The following is a 14,986-nucleotide window of genomic DNA, read 5'->3' on the forward strand; positions in this document are numbered from 1 at the left end:
ACTAGCCTGCTCCGTGGCAGGCTGACGGTCAAGCTTAATTTAGCTTTGTGTCAAAGAATGTCTGATGGACGGAAACAGACTCTCAAAAGACGGTTCCATCAAGTGTCTTTTTGCACTCCCAACCCTTTTAATTAAAAGCTTAGTATTCATAATTTAAGAAATAAATGTGTGCCAGCATTATTCTGAAGTTATTGATTCATTCATTCACTCATTTTGTTCAAGCTGTGAGGACAAAAAGAAAATTAAATAGCCTAAAGTCCAAACCATGTCCTTCTGCTGTCTTTAAATGTATACAGTGGTAACTGCTTATAGTGATCATTGTTATAATGATCAGCCGCTTATATGGATCAAAAAGCTCTGAGACAGAATCATTCCTATACAACATTTATGCTGTTTAAATATGTTGCCCATAGAAATCAAGTAGTCTGCCTACAGTGTTCATTTGGGTCTCTTCATACATGACAACATATGGAAAAACATTTTAAACCACATAAATCTATTTTTGTAATTTACTCCCATGATAAGCGGCTGCTGCTGGGTGAAAGACGTGCTGCTCATTTCTTTCTGTCCTTGAGGTTTGAATAACTTAATTTTATTAAGGTTTGAGAGTATATTGAGAGAATAAGGGCAGAATTGTCTAAATGGTGTAACCATAAAAATGTAGCACCAAGAATTTAAGTTGCTGAAAAAAATGTGTAATTTAGTTCTAAATGGCCTCTGAAATACATTGGCATAATCTTAAACAAGTATTTTTAATACCTAATAATAGTAGAGAAACATGGTAGTTCTGAATATTTTTATTAATATGGGGAATCATGTCTGCCAAGTTAAACTTCTGGTATGTCAAGTGGTGTAACCACCATTTTTGAAGCCATTTTGAAAATTTTTAGCCAGAAGATCATGTGACAGGATACAATGTCAAACAGAAGGACCCCTGAAGACCATAGATGTATAAAGAGAACTGGATACAGCATTGGAGGTGGGGCCCCGTTCATTCCTATGAAAGTTGCTCAGTGGTGCATGAAGCCAAAAAAGTTCAACAACTTCTGCATTGCTTCCGCATTTGTGCGGCCCTTAGAGCAAGCGCAGTGGTGACGTTTGCTGGCCGAGTCAGCTACTTCTGGTTTAGCCCTCCAGCTAACTTGAATGGGGATGAAACAATTCAATTGTGCGGCTCTTCGAGGCTTTTGAAATATGATTGGACCAAATGGATCAAATTCTGATAGTGAGACAAGTAATTTCGTTGGGAAAAAGTCTTTTTGGGCCAGTGTGCATCACGTGACGTTGTAATTACACGGTTTAGCCGCTATGTCAAATTTGCTACAAAGCCCGGTGCTCTCCCTGTATCCAGTTCTCTTTATACATCCATGCTGAAGACCCCAACTGCCACAAGTCAAGGTTAGTAACTCTCTCTAAAATTTGACAAAATAAAGCATTTTCAGGCCATGGTCAGGTATGATTAGATTACATGTCAAATGGTATGACCTCAGTAAAATGTTAATAAATCATAATCATCATAAAATATTCAATTTAATGTGAAAAATAGTTTTAAATATTCACATAGTCATCCACAATAACGCCTGCAAATTTTGGTTTCAATTTGAAATGTCAAGTGGTGTAACTGGGTTACACCATTGGACATCTTCCCTTATGAGACTTATTTGATCAATTTATGGACAATAGTTCTATTTTTGTAATGTTTATTATTATAATCATTATGTATTGTTATTATTATTATTATTATTTATTATTATTAATATTATTAATAATGATAATAATAAAATAATAATATACTATAATGTGCAGCTTGAAATGTGATCTAAAAAGAGCTTTAAAATCTATAAATGAAATCTGATTTTAATATCACATTTCTATAGGATAATGTATATAAGCAAGCAGTATGTAGGTTGAAACTTGTTTATGCATGCAAACAATAAACTCTCTCCTCTTCTCCTGATAGATGCCTCTTACAAGGAAAAAGTGGCTCACCACAGAGCACAGGTTAACGCGGATCCTGCTGCAAGGGCAAATTACCTGGCTAAAAGAAAGCAAAGGCACACTACATACACCCCCCCCCCCCCCCCCCCCCCCTCACCGTGCTTCATGTGAAAGTAAAATCAGTGATGTAGATCTCCTGAAAGGATAATGTAAGTGAGAGATGTGAAGTTGAAATGGAAGATGAATTAAGGCTCTAGACATAAGAATAACTTTGGTATTCATCTTTTTTACTCTTAGCTATCAAAGGAGAAAGAGACAGGGAAAGATCACAAAGGGTGCTTGCTGATGTTTTGAACCTTACTCCTCCCTCACTGAATTCAACAGCAAATGACCAACTTAATGGCCCTCCAGAGCCCATAGTAAACCTTGCTGATCATGACTATGTGCAGCCAAGTTTAGAGAGACCACAGGCATCATCAACTCCTGTAAGGGCAGTGCAGAAAAGTACCAGCAAACATAGAGCAATGTTGAAGGAAAAGGAAAGGCTAAGGTTTGAGCTCATCAAAATAAAGAAAGAACTTAAGAGTAAAAGAATGTAGGCAAAAAAGCTGCAATGGAAACTCGAGAAACTCAAAGAGAAGAAAGGACAGAAAGTAAATGTGGGAAACAAGAAGAGAGACAAAAAGGAAATTGCAGAGGAGAAAAGGGAGAGGGTAGTCAGCTTTCTCTGTAGGGACGAAAATAGCCGCATGCTGTCAGGTAAAAAAGACACCATTACAAAAAACACATAAACACCAAAGGAGAGTGCTGCTTCAGTCTCTGACCTCCACGCCAACTACAATACAACTGCCCTGAAACACTATGCAGTCTCATACAGACAGTTCCTCAGATACTGCCCTTTTTATGTTACTCCAGCAAGAGTCCGACTGAAACACCTGTGCCTGCTATGACCACGACAACAAAATGATTGTTGACAAGCTCTGTCAGAAAGGCATTTTGTTGACTAACAGCATTTCGGATCTCCTGGAAGCAATTGTTTGTGACCCAGCCAACCATAAGTGTATGTACCGCTTGTGTACTAGGTGTTGCCACAATGAAGTGGAGTTCGAGGGCCCACTAGATAATAGCATTGTCACATGGGAGCAGTGGGAGAGGACTGTTGTTACAGAGGAGGAGAAAACATCTGCAAAATATCAATAGATTGAGAAGAGTGGCAGGATGGCAGACCTTCTCAGTCTCCTGAACAAGCAGCTGGACACCTTCATGCGCCATCAGTTTAACTGGCTGCACCAGACCAGGTCCCTGCGAGAATTAAAACATTCTCTGCTTACAGATGAACTGTGTGTTCATATTGATTTCTCGGAAAATTATGGCTACAAATTAAATCGCGAGATCCAGCCCTTTCACTTTGCTGGCAGCTGGAAGCAGGCAACCATCCACACCTGTGTGGTATACACAGGTAATGCAACTCACACCTATGCCACCATCTCTGGCTGTCTTCGCCATGATGAATGTGCTGTGTGGGCACATGCCATGACGAAATGTGAAACGCCACCTTCCTCCCTCCACATTATAAGTGATGGGCCTGTAACACAGACACGAAATAACTTTTACCTCTTGAGTACTGTACCTTTTCTTCTTCAGTTTCAAGAGTGGGACTTGGAACTTCAGTGAGAAGGCACACGGGAAAGGCGCACCTGATGGAGTTGGGGCAGCTGTGAAGTGTCTTGCCAATACAGCAGTGCAGAGAGAAAAGATTTGCAGACCCCTGAGGATCTTTACAATTTCCTGATTAAACAGACTTCTACTATTCAATACTATTGGATATCTGAGGAGGATGTAGCAAAGTTTGATGAGAAAGTCCCAGCAGATGTACCAGCTGTGAAAGGCACAATGAAACTCCATCAAGTGATCTGCGAAGAGCCAGCCAAGATTCAGTACTGAGACATATCATGCCTCTGCTCAAGACCAGCCATTTGCAAATCTTACAATCCATCAACAGTAGACTTCAGAAATTTGTCAGAAGTCCAAGAAACACCCAGCCTGGAAGATCAGAGAGGCAAATTCATTGTGGTGAGATATGAGGGTAAGCCTTTTGTGGGGCAGATCGTTCAGGTGGTGGGCGATGAGATAGAAGTGAGCTGCATGAAACAGCTGAATGCAAAGAATGTTTTCATCTGGCCTCACCCACCCAACCTCCTCTTCTACTATGAATCTGATGTGCTCTTCATGATCTCTGAGCCAGATCCTGTTAACTCCCGTCATTACAAACTCATAACAGAAGACTGGAAACAATTCCAGACTCAAAGCCAGGAAGTGTGATGTTTGTGAAGTTTTCTCATTGGGATTGGGATGTTTGAAATGTTTTATAATAATAATAATCACTTTATTGTCCACAGATGTGGAAATTTATCTTTGGGTTCACATGTAGGTTTTAAAAACACTAGTAGACAAAGTAGAAACACAATAAATACAATAAATAGCACGGACGAAACACAGACAGCAGAGAAAGATATTGGCCTGTTATGGTTGGCCTAGTGTGAGTTAAGTAGTGTTATTGCACTTGGTATGAATTAATTCTTATAGATGTTTTTGGTTACTTTGGCAGCTCTGTATCGCCTTCCTGATGGCAGTTTTATGAATTCATTAAATAAGGGATGCATTGGGTCAGACACAATGTGTTGGGCTTTCTGTCTTATTTGAGTCTTATATATATCTATGTGTGTTAAAACATTTATTAAAATATCAAAATAATTTTACTCCATGACTTTTCATTCAATTTCAAGTGGAAATTGCTTGTCATTTTGCTGTACAGATAGTATGGTCAGTTGGTGTAACCGATAAATGTCAATTGGCGTAACCAATGTTTCTCATAAAGTCCGATATTGTGCAAAAAAGTTACTATGGATAAGATTTTAGCATTCTACTGCACTGTAAAAATGAAATTCAAAATGATTTTAAACCAACTGACCCAAGAATAGAGAGAAAACATTAATGTTTACGGCATACTGACTTGCTCAGTACAATAAAAACCCATATTATCTGAGTTCAGAAATAAAATATTTTAAATATACTTTGAGGTGATATTTCATAATAAATAACTTATTTTCATGAGTACTCTTGCATAACATCTAGGAGGGTGAATTATTTAATACTTGTCATGCTTTTGTGGTTACACCACTTGACAATTTAATGGGCCTATAGTTTTGGTATTTGGTTAAAAATGGTAGAAATGTCATATCAAATACTATGAAACCAACAGAAATGCAAACTATACATTTAAACAAACATCAGACATGTTGTTTTAAAATGTTTAAAGCATATTTTTGATTTGGACATCATTCTAACCCTTATTTGTCACTGACCCTGCTGCGTAAAAGTGGGGGAAGAAATTTAAGTAAATTTCACCGCTATCTTTACCTATAATAAGGAACTTGTCATAGGCAAAAGTCAGAACCTGCTGCTTCAAGAATGTGCACACTGCGTTTGAAACAGCAACCGTATCATGAAACAGTTATTAAAATTCATTAACTTATATTCAGGTAGGCTAATAAATATACAAATGTCAATTAGATGGTATTCTCCATGACAAATAAAGAAAAAGAAAAGGCTATAACAATCATCTGCTTATAGTGATATTCGAACCAGACAGACGTGATCACTATAAGCGGTTTCCACTGTACTTATATCCTTCTCCAGTTTCCAGTTAATTTAAGTTTCAGTGATGCTTGTAAATGGACATCCTGTGAAAGAGAAAATGTATCAAAGAGTATGATAATGTTGGTAAGTCGGTTCTCTTGAGTTGCCTACACCATAGTTTTAAATATACATCTGATATTATCTAGCCTAGTGATAATTTAACCACAGTCACTGATCTGAATGCTCATTTATTAACAAATAAAGACAAAACCATGAACAGGAACAAGCGCTGCTCTTCATTTCACGATACAAACTCATTAAGCTGGATGCGGATGCAGGAATTGAACCATCAACCTTCTAGTAATAAGTTCACACCTTTAGGCTATCACTAAACACCTAAAGGTAAACATTTGATCTGTCATCAATTTTGTGCCAAGTCATCTCCTTCACCTCGTTAATTGCAGTAGTTTTGCCCTTTTTGGTGAAAAACCCTCTATATTCTTCATACAGTTTCATAAGCAGCTTTGTTCTGCTGTGGAGAAGAACACTGCTCTAGTTTTCTCTTCTTTTTGCGACATAGTATCGTCTTTTTGACAATCAACTGTTCTGGGCTGTTTATGTACTCCGTTCACGCGCACACTTCAAGCTGCGTTGATGGAACAGCCTTCTGGTTGTTTTATTTATGTTGTTAACTTTCTATTGTTGCTGAGAGGAGTTCACTTCAGAGCAGTGGTATGTCGGGCTGCAGCACGTCACTGTAGACCTGCTGAGGATCCAGCCCAGATAACTGAGGCAGCGTAGCCCAAGGCTGCGCCAGCAGAGCGGAGCTCTCCAGGCGCTCCCTGGCGGCGTCCTGCCCCCGCTGTGCCGCCCAGTCCAAATCCATTCTCCCATTACCTTAACAACAGTCCTTGACAGTCCTTCTGGGCTGCTACAACATGCCAACTGTTGCATTGGCTAACAGAAGCAGCTATCTACTGCTTGATAAAAGAAGTGAAACGTAACCTCTAAATCTGAAAAAAGCAAATTTGGTTGTTGAAAGGGTCTAAATAAGATGTAATGTTTTACTGGTGTGTTTAAAAATATAGTTTGCAATTTGCAATTTCTGATTATTCTTTTTTATATTTATATGATCTCCCTCTTGCCTCTCAAAAAATAGAGGAGGAGTAACCTCCTCTGCCTCTATGGATGAGTCTCCTCTGTTGCAGACATAAGGCCAAAACTATTGTTCAGATTGTGCAATCCAGTTTATTCAGGCTAAATGGGTCTAAAATAAGATGTATCTGTTATATCCCTGTTTGTCTTAGGAATTAAAGGATATGTTTGGTGATGATGATGATGATGATGATGATGATGATAATTTTGTTTCTGAGTGGCCACAAATACATTTTGTAAAACTGTCAGGACCTCATCTGTCCATCATCCTAAGCTGTCACTCAAGTGTGCAGCAGAGCAACACACAGGGAAGGGATCCTCTCTACCAAGCAGCTTTGAATTAGCCTCATGTTAGTATAACAACAGAACAAAGCAGTTTGTTTAACTTTATCCCACCACAATGCAACCAGGGAAAAAATGTCTAAATTCAGCCATTATTCTCAAAGATAGCTGCTTGGTGACCCACACAATTTCCTGGGCAGAATTAATTCAGCTCTTAAACGACCAGTGAGCACCATAGACTGTAAAAAATATGGACGTAGCCACCATGATGTCACCCACTGGTTCGTGAAGAGCAGTTTTGAAGCTCAAAATGGGCGGCTCTGGCCGTCACCATCTTGGCAGTGCCTAACTCCGCCTAACTCCCTGCTAATCCAAAATGGACGAAGAAGTAGAGCTGAGGTGGGCTGAATGAAACCTGGTTACTGAAACATGCAACCTAGCTGCTAACGACCTGTCACTTGAAGCAGCCACTTACTTAATTATGCCTTTACAGCTTAATAACATTCAAACAGGTGAATTATAAAAAAAGTTCTCCCCCTGTACGATTGTCATGAAAGGGGAAATTAGCTATAGAGACCAAAACCGTTTTTTGTACAAGGCTGTAAACATTTTTATTTCTGCTGTAAAATTGGGCATTTTAACATAGGGGTCTATGGGAATTGACTCACTTTTGGACCCAGCCTCAAGTGGCCATTCAAGGAACTGCAGTTTTAGGCACTTCTGCATTGGCTTCATTTTCCAGCCCTGGAGGTTGCCGCTTGGTCAGCACCATCTTTTCACCGTTGGTGGATCCAGTACTTGATGAAGTACTGAATTTAATGTTAAGCCCCTGTGACCTATTAACCTTACGCGTTTCAGCAACAAGGAGGTACTCCATCTCCACAGTTTTGTCTTTCAACTTCTTGTCTACACCAGAAGGATTTATTGTGTTGTGTACATTGACATCTGCTGCTTGTGATCACCTTGTACCCGCATTTTAGCAAATAACTGACCTGTTTTATAATCTCTTTTGTAAATAATTTATTCAATGCAATTCAATTCAATTTTATTTATATAGTGCCAAATCATAACAGAAGTTAGGGGCACTTTTCACATAGAGCAGGTCTAGACCATACTCTTTAATTTACAGAGACCCAACATTCCCCCATGAGCAAGCACATGGCGACACCAGCAAGGAAAAACTCCCCTTTAACTGGAAGAAACCTCAAGCTGAACTGGGCTCTAGGTGGGTGGCCATCTGCCTTGAACGGTTGGGTTGAGAGAGACAGAAGGAGGGAGGGGGAGAGAGACACAGAGAAGCATAATAACAACAATAATAACAAACAGTGTCCCTGCAGCCATGGTCCTCATAGGCCCACTGCCCATAACCAGGGGGTCCATATCCTAAGGGACATTATCCTGTGAGACGAGAAAGCACAGAAACTCTGGGGAAGAAGCTAAGTTAGTAATATGCATGAATGGTACATGAATACATACAGATGGAGAGGGGGAGGAGGAGAGAAGGTGCATCACGGGAAGTCCCCCGGCAGGACTATAACAGCATTTATAATTTTATTATCATACGGTATTGTTAGCATCAAAGCTCTTGACGTTTTTCACCATAGAAACAGCTACAGCAACACAAAGTAAGCTAGCTGTAAGCTAGTTCATGCCGAAGGTATCTTTGCACCGTCGTCCATTTAATCCGATGGATATGCTTGATGTGGGGCATATGACAAGGAATGGAACAAGCAAAAAATGGATGGGCTGCATAAGGTAAATACACAGACCCGTACCTCCAAAGATGACTAGTGTCCTAGGCCGTGATCAGCCTACATGACAATCTGTACCGTGATTACTCCTCTCATCTGTCAATCAGATCAACAGTGGTGACACACAGACTGAACTTTTTCCATATTTTCCCTGAAACAGAACTCTGGACTATACTGAAATTATTTCAGTGTTGACATGCAGTCATCACAGGTAAGCTATTTGAATTCTCTATCCCCGCGGTGTTGCTGACCATGGCAAGGAGTGGATATGCTGCTGCTATGTGACTGTATGGTTATTTGACCACTGTGCCAAATTACTGTTGTGTCTGGTAGGCTCCATCATTTTGTTTTTACTGCTTGGGTTTTGTTGCCTGTGTGTCTGTATGAATAGTTGAGATTAATGTTGCTGCGGTTGTCTGCTAGCTGTCTGTGTGCATGTGTGTGTGCAGGCTATGTTGCCGTGCCCTCGATCAGGTGTAATGAATTGTTTCAGTTTGTTTGCATTGCTCCCTTTGATGTTACTTAGGTGATATAACGTGTGGTAATCAGTTGCAAAAATACTGTACCTCATGGGACATAACAAAGGTGCAGGACAAGATGTTTGTTCATGTTAGAGAGTTAGGTAAGAAAGTGACCTCAGCAGGAAAGCTAATGTGGTTTGTTGATCAGTCTGTGGCTCTTAGTCTGTAGCAGGATGCTATCAGGCTCAGTGTGAACATCTGCTCTGCCTATGATAAAATGCCATGTCACTGCTTTATGCAAGATTTAATTTGCTGTACCAAAATATGGTCTCCATCTATGTAGAAGGATAAAGGATTGGTTTTTCATTGAATTTATGCAAACACATTTTTCTCAGAGGAGAACACAGAGCAGATATGTATGCTGTAGCAGACAAAGAATGAAACAGAATCTCAGTTGGACTTTAACAGCAGGTGTCAGGAGAGTCCATCAATCACAATATATACACCTACATCATTGTAATGTCATATACTATATACAAAAGCCCAACTTTCCATTTCAAATACTGGATCCATGTACATAAGTGCTTCAAGCCCGGCATGTGGACAGGAGGAGTTGGGGATCAAACCACCAACCTCCTGATTAGTGGACAACCACTTCTATCTCCTGAGCCACAGCTACTCAGGAGGTACACATGTGCCCAGTGTACATCCATTTATGTTCAGTCCTGAAGATGACCCAAATTTCTTAGCCTCAGTAAAAGAAAACAGAGAGCGACAGAGGAAGAAAAGTTAAAAAAGGATGTTGTCCTTTTAGGTAAATTTGTTCAGACTCAAAAAAGCCACTGGGGCTCATCAATGTCCAGCAGAGGTAGATATTCTAGGCCTGACTGAGAGTCTGAGGAGCATATCCCTCTTTTCTTCAACCAGAGAATGAATAAAAATATTAATTACATGCAAAGATATAAATATATCTTTGCTGAGCTATGGACCTGACACTCACAAGACCTCTGTTCTTATTAGGGGTGTACCCGAATACAAATACATTATTCGGCAAAGCACAAATAGTTTTTTTTTTTTTTTTTTTTTTTTTTACAAATATTTGTTTCATCCAAATATTTAAAAAATGATTTGTTTTCAGGAAGAAAAAAAAGCCCATGTCAAATACCAGCATGCAGGTCGGTTACATTGCTATCTCAGTCTCTCTCCTCTGCTATCAGCACGTCTATCAGCAGGTCTTAACAAAGGGAGTCACATCCTCCTGCTACATGATGCACATTTCCTAATTTGGACATCACTCCCGGAGTTGGGGGTGTTCCCCAGAGATAAAGCTGAGCTACTGACACAAACGAAATGCTCCCAAGGGACTCTCCATAACCTGTTGTTCCCCTTCTCCTTTCCACAAAGTTAGGTTGTAAAAAATAGGCAATAAATTAAAAGTGCAAAGCAAGAATTGCCTTTGAAGTTCCTTTGAAGTTGCTGTCTCTGTATAATGGGTGTATAAATAGGTACAGGTCTATCTGCAATGAGGTGATGAGTAAAGTTTTAGCTCAGTAGTCAGCACAGTCATCTATGACCTGGTAGACTCCAGTTAGAGACCCGGTGTGGGGGTCTCCTTTGTAAGGTAGTTTACACCTTCATTTTCTAAACTTAAAGTGTAATAAAAACAAAAACAGGATTTGTAACCCTCCACTTTTATTCGAATACAAATACAAATACAAATAATTTTGCTGCCTCAACAAATACAGATACAAATACAAGTACTGGGCTCTCTGCACTTCCCTAGTCCTTATTCAATTAAAGTTGCTTTAATAGAGAGCTTAGTGAGTGTCAAGGAAGGTGATAAGAGGCAGACTCAGACTTGTTCCGTGACTAAAAAAAGTGATGTATTCCAACCTGTGTAACAACAAAACAAGTGTCTCAAAAAAATGAAATGAAAAAATACATATTCCCCCCCCCCCCCCCCCCCCCCCCATATTTGGTCCAACCAATGACATCACTGGTGATCATATACTGGTTTAACAAACAAATGACAAGTATGGAAAGAAAGTCAAAGTATAATGGGGACAAATGGTGTGGTCTCACCCAGTTTGTCACAATTTGCTTTTGGCTTTGGATTTTGGAAGGTGTGGAAATATTTTTCTATGTGTCAGAAGCTGAAAGGCAGTAGAGGAGAGTAGACAAAACAAAGCTATCTTTACTGCCAGCACAGAGTCTGTGTACAAGAAAGACAATTTATGTTATGACAAAGCAAGAAACAAGTAGACGAAAGAATTCTAGAATAAAGAGTAAAGAATAAACCTTTCCTAACTGTATTTTCTGAATTAATCTAAAAATTTCAGTTGATGAGTTGTTGGAAGCACACTTATCTAACGAGTGTACTCCATTGGGATGTGATTCTAACTGTACATTTCTACATCTGTGTGTAGTTTGATTGACTTCCAAAGTGATTTCTTTAAATGAAGTGCTAGCATGATGTGTTTCAGCCTTTGGACCAGTATAAACCACCAGAGCAGCTTCAAGACCCTTGAGTCTTCATGATGTGATATAGTGGCATTTTTGCATTTATTATGTTTCCAGGTGGACTGATTTAGACAGTGGAAAAAGCTTTTGTACGCAACGCATCACAGTTTCACATGAGTTGAGAACTGTTTACTAAACACCAACTGATCAGGTTTACATCACTCCCTTGGTTAGACCCTCCATCAAGTGTGTGTGTGTGTAATTATTTTACACAGAAAGGTGATGTCATGCTGATGACTGAGTGTGAGGGTATACTCACTGGTACTCTCTAAGGCCCCGAAACTTGCTTTCAAGTGTGGTAAAGGATGAAACTCATTAAGACACAAGCAACAGCACTTACTTTTGATGGAGAGATCACATGTAAAATCAAACATAAATTGTAATCAACTTTTGGCATATTGTGTCTTTGGAGGAGCAAAATGTGAAGAGCTAGGTTTACCAAAGATTTATTTTCTGACAAATTTCCTCTCATTGCATGGAGCTGTAGGTGTACAGCTGTGGGAGCAGGCTGTAGAAAAGTATGAGCCTAAAGTTGCAGCCACATATAATGCAAAGTGAATATTTGTCATGCTGGATTCATGCAGGTTTAACCTTTGGAGTATTTTTTGAAGCTTGTGCTTAGCCACAAACTGCAGTCAGTACAGACATTTGCTGTGACAACACACAACATCCATGTATGTGGTGTTTTTCTGTGCATGTAAAATAAAATTTTCACTCTGGTAGAAATATTGTAACTTATCTTCATAGTCTCCACCATCATTCTGAGCAATCACTAATGGCACAAAAGAGGTGTTTAGGTGGTGTGCTTCATACTGCAATTTGGTCCACTTCCAGTCATACATGTGTGATATTAAGTGACATCAGCACTCACGGTCATTGCACTGTGTGCCGGTGTAGGAGGTCATGGAGCAGTCGCAGGTGTAGTTCTCCCACTGCTGGATACAAATACCCATGTTGGCGCAGGAGTCCTCCTGACAGGTGGTACTGGGACCTGTTGAAGTCCAGCAATCCCCACAGCCATACACACAAACACACAGATCTGGGTTTAATATATAAATGAATTCACTGAGGGCTTAACCATAATCAGAGTAGACTTATAAATATAATATGGTATACTTATGCACTGGTATTGTTGCCTCGAACTCCCAAAGTCATCCTGTCAAATCTTTTAATACTTTTAAACTAATGTTTAAAAATGACAGATAGTAATCTGTCATTACTTCAAAATTTCTCAACTAATGACGTGCATATTTGAAAAATATGTCTCTTCATCTGCTGCTGGGCAGTTTGTGGATTGTAAAATGTCTGAATAAAATAGTGTTGCAATGGCTTCCACTCCTCAAGAATAAAAATGGCACATAGAAAAACACACAATGTATCTGGCAAACAGCCACGTGTTGTGTTATACAGACATGGCCGAAATTATTGGTACAATCACATTTTATTACAATAATGCACCATTAGCCCTGAACAGTGTTGAAATTAAAATATTTTATTATCAATGTATGTCTATGTTTGGTTTGCAGTGGAAAAAAACAACCACTGTTGCCAATATTATTAAGAAGTTTAAGGCCCATGGAACTGTAGCCAACATCTCTGGACATGGTTGCAAGAGGAAAATTGGCCCGAGATTGAACAGATGGATTGCTTAAATGGTCGAGAAAGAACTAAGGAAAACTACAATAGAGATCCAAGCTGATCTTCAAGTTCAAGGTACAATAGTTTCAAGTCGCACCATCTGTCGCTATCTGAATGAAAATGGGCTTCATGGTAGAAGACCCAGGAAGACCCCACTTCTAAGAGGGAGACACAAAAAAAGCCAGGCTGGACTTTGCTAAAATGCATGTTGACAAGCCACAGTCCCTCTGGGAGAATATGCTTTTGACAGATGAAACAAAATTAGAGCTTTTTGGTAAATCACACCAGCCCTATGTTTACAGAAGAAAAAATGAAGCCTTCAATGAAAAGAACACCATGCCTACTGTGAAACATGGAGGAGACTCAGTGATGGTTTGAGGTTGCTTTGCTGCCTCAGGAACTGGGTGCGTTGTATCTGTGCAGGGCACAAAGAAATCAGAAGACTATCAAGGCATTTTGGAGCGAAACATACAGCCCAGTGTCAGAAAGCTGTGTCCTAGTCACAGGTCATGGGTCTTCCAGCAGGATAGTGACCCCAAACATACATCAAAAAGCACCCAAGAGTAGATGAGAAGAAAACGTGGGACCGTTCTGGAGTGGTCTGCTATGAGTCCTGATCTGAATCCCTTTGAACATCTGTGGAAAGAGCTGAAACTTGCAGTTGGGGGATGGCACCCATCAAACCTGAGAGGACTGGAGTAGAACTACTAGTGGAGAAGTGTAGAAACCTTATTCAGAGTTAGAGAAGGTGCTTGACTGCAGTTATTGCCTCCAAAGGCTGTGCTACAAAATATAAGGTTGAGGGTACCAATATTTTGGCCATGCCATTTTCATTTGTTTTATTGTATTAAATAATATGTTAAGTTGTAAAACAAAAGCAAAGTTTCAAAGTTTTCTAAAGACAGACATTTTTATGTTTTCTGTTATAAAACTTTGAAAATAGACTGGTCTTCTCCTTACACACTTGTATACACTTGCTTGAGCTTGACTGGGTCATATAAGAGGGCAGACACTGAAGTCATATTTAGGCAAAAATGTGAAATTGATATCTCCAAAACATCTGCTTACACATGCACGTACATTAATTGAGTCAGTCTACATCAATCTATCCAGCTAAAGTGTGCTGAGTGGAGACTTACCTGATGAAATGATGCAAGTTGCTCTGTTAATCTTAAATTAGAGGAGCTGTTCAGGACCAAGTGAATTTATGATGAGTTAGAGGAGGGGATGGAATTTTGGATTTACAATGCAGGAATATCCTGCTGTGGATACTCCATCTATCGCTAGTGACTGATCCACTGATGTGATTCAGGATTAAATGTGAGATGTAACATCAGTGACATGCTTACTCATGTTACTTCTACTGATGCTATTCTGTTAAGAGTTTGCTAGCAGTGCAGTATCACTATCTAGTGACTGTACAATGTACTGCTGCAATCTGAGCTACCAGTTTAATAACCATTAATGGGCTTTGATAAGGGATTACTGGCTGAAGAAACATCCATTTTATGTGATGAAAACATGTGATGAAATGCAGGCAGTACATGGCAATACAGTTTGATCAATTGATCATGATACATAAGCAAAAAAAAAAAAAAAAGA

General features: G+C 39.5%; 1 protein-coding gene across 1 annotated transcript in view; it reads right to left on the bottom strand.

The window, feature by feature from the left end:
- The window catches only part of nrxn3a (neurexin 3a), a 283,641-nt gene that overhangs the window by 90,557 nt on the left and 178,098 nt on the right, over positions 1-14,986 (bottom strand). Inside the window, exon 18 of the mRNA XM_044375060.1 lies at positions 12,618-12,737. Within this exon, the coding sequence (XP_044230995.1) occupies positions 12,618-12,737 (120 nt within the window). The remainder of the gene's footprint in view (positions 1-12,617; positions 12,738-14,986) is intronic.

The sequence above is a fragment of the Thunnus albacares genome, chromosome 15 (genome assembly GCF_914725855.1).
Source record: "Thunnus albacares chromosome 15, fThuAlb1.1, whole genome shotgun sequence".
Taxonomy (NCBI): domain Eukaryota; kingdom Metazoa; phylum Chordata; class Actinopteri; order Scombriformes; family Scombridae; genus Thunnus; species Thunnus albacares.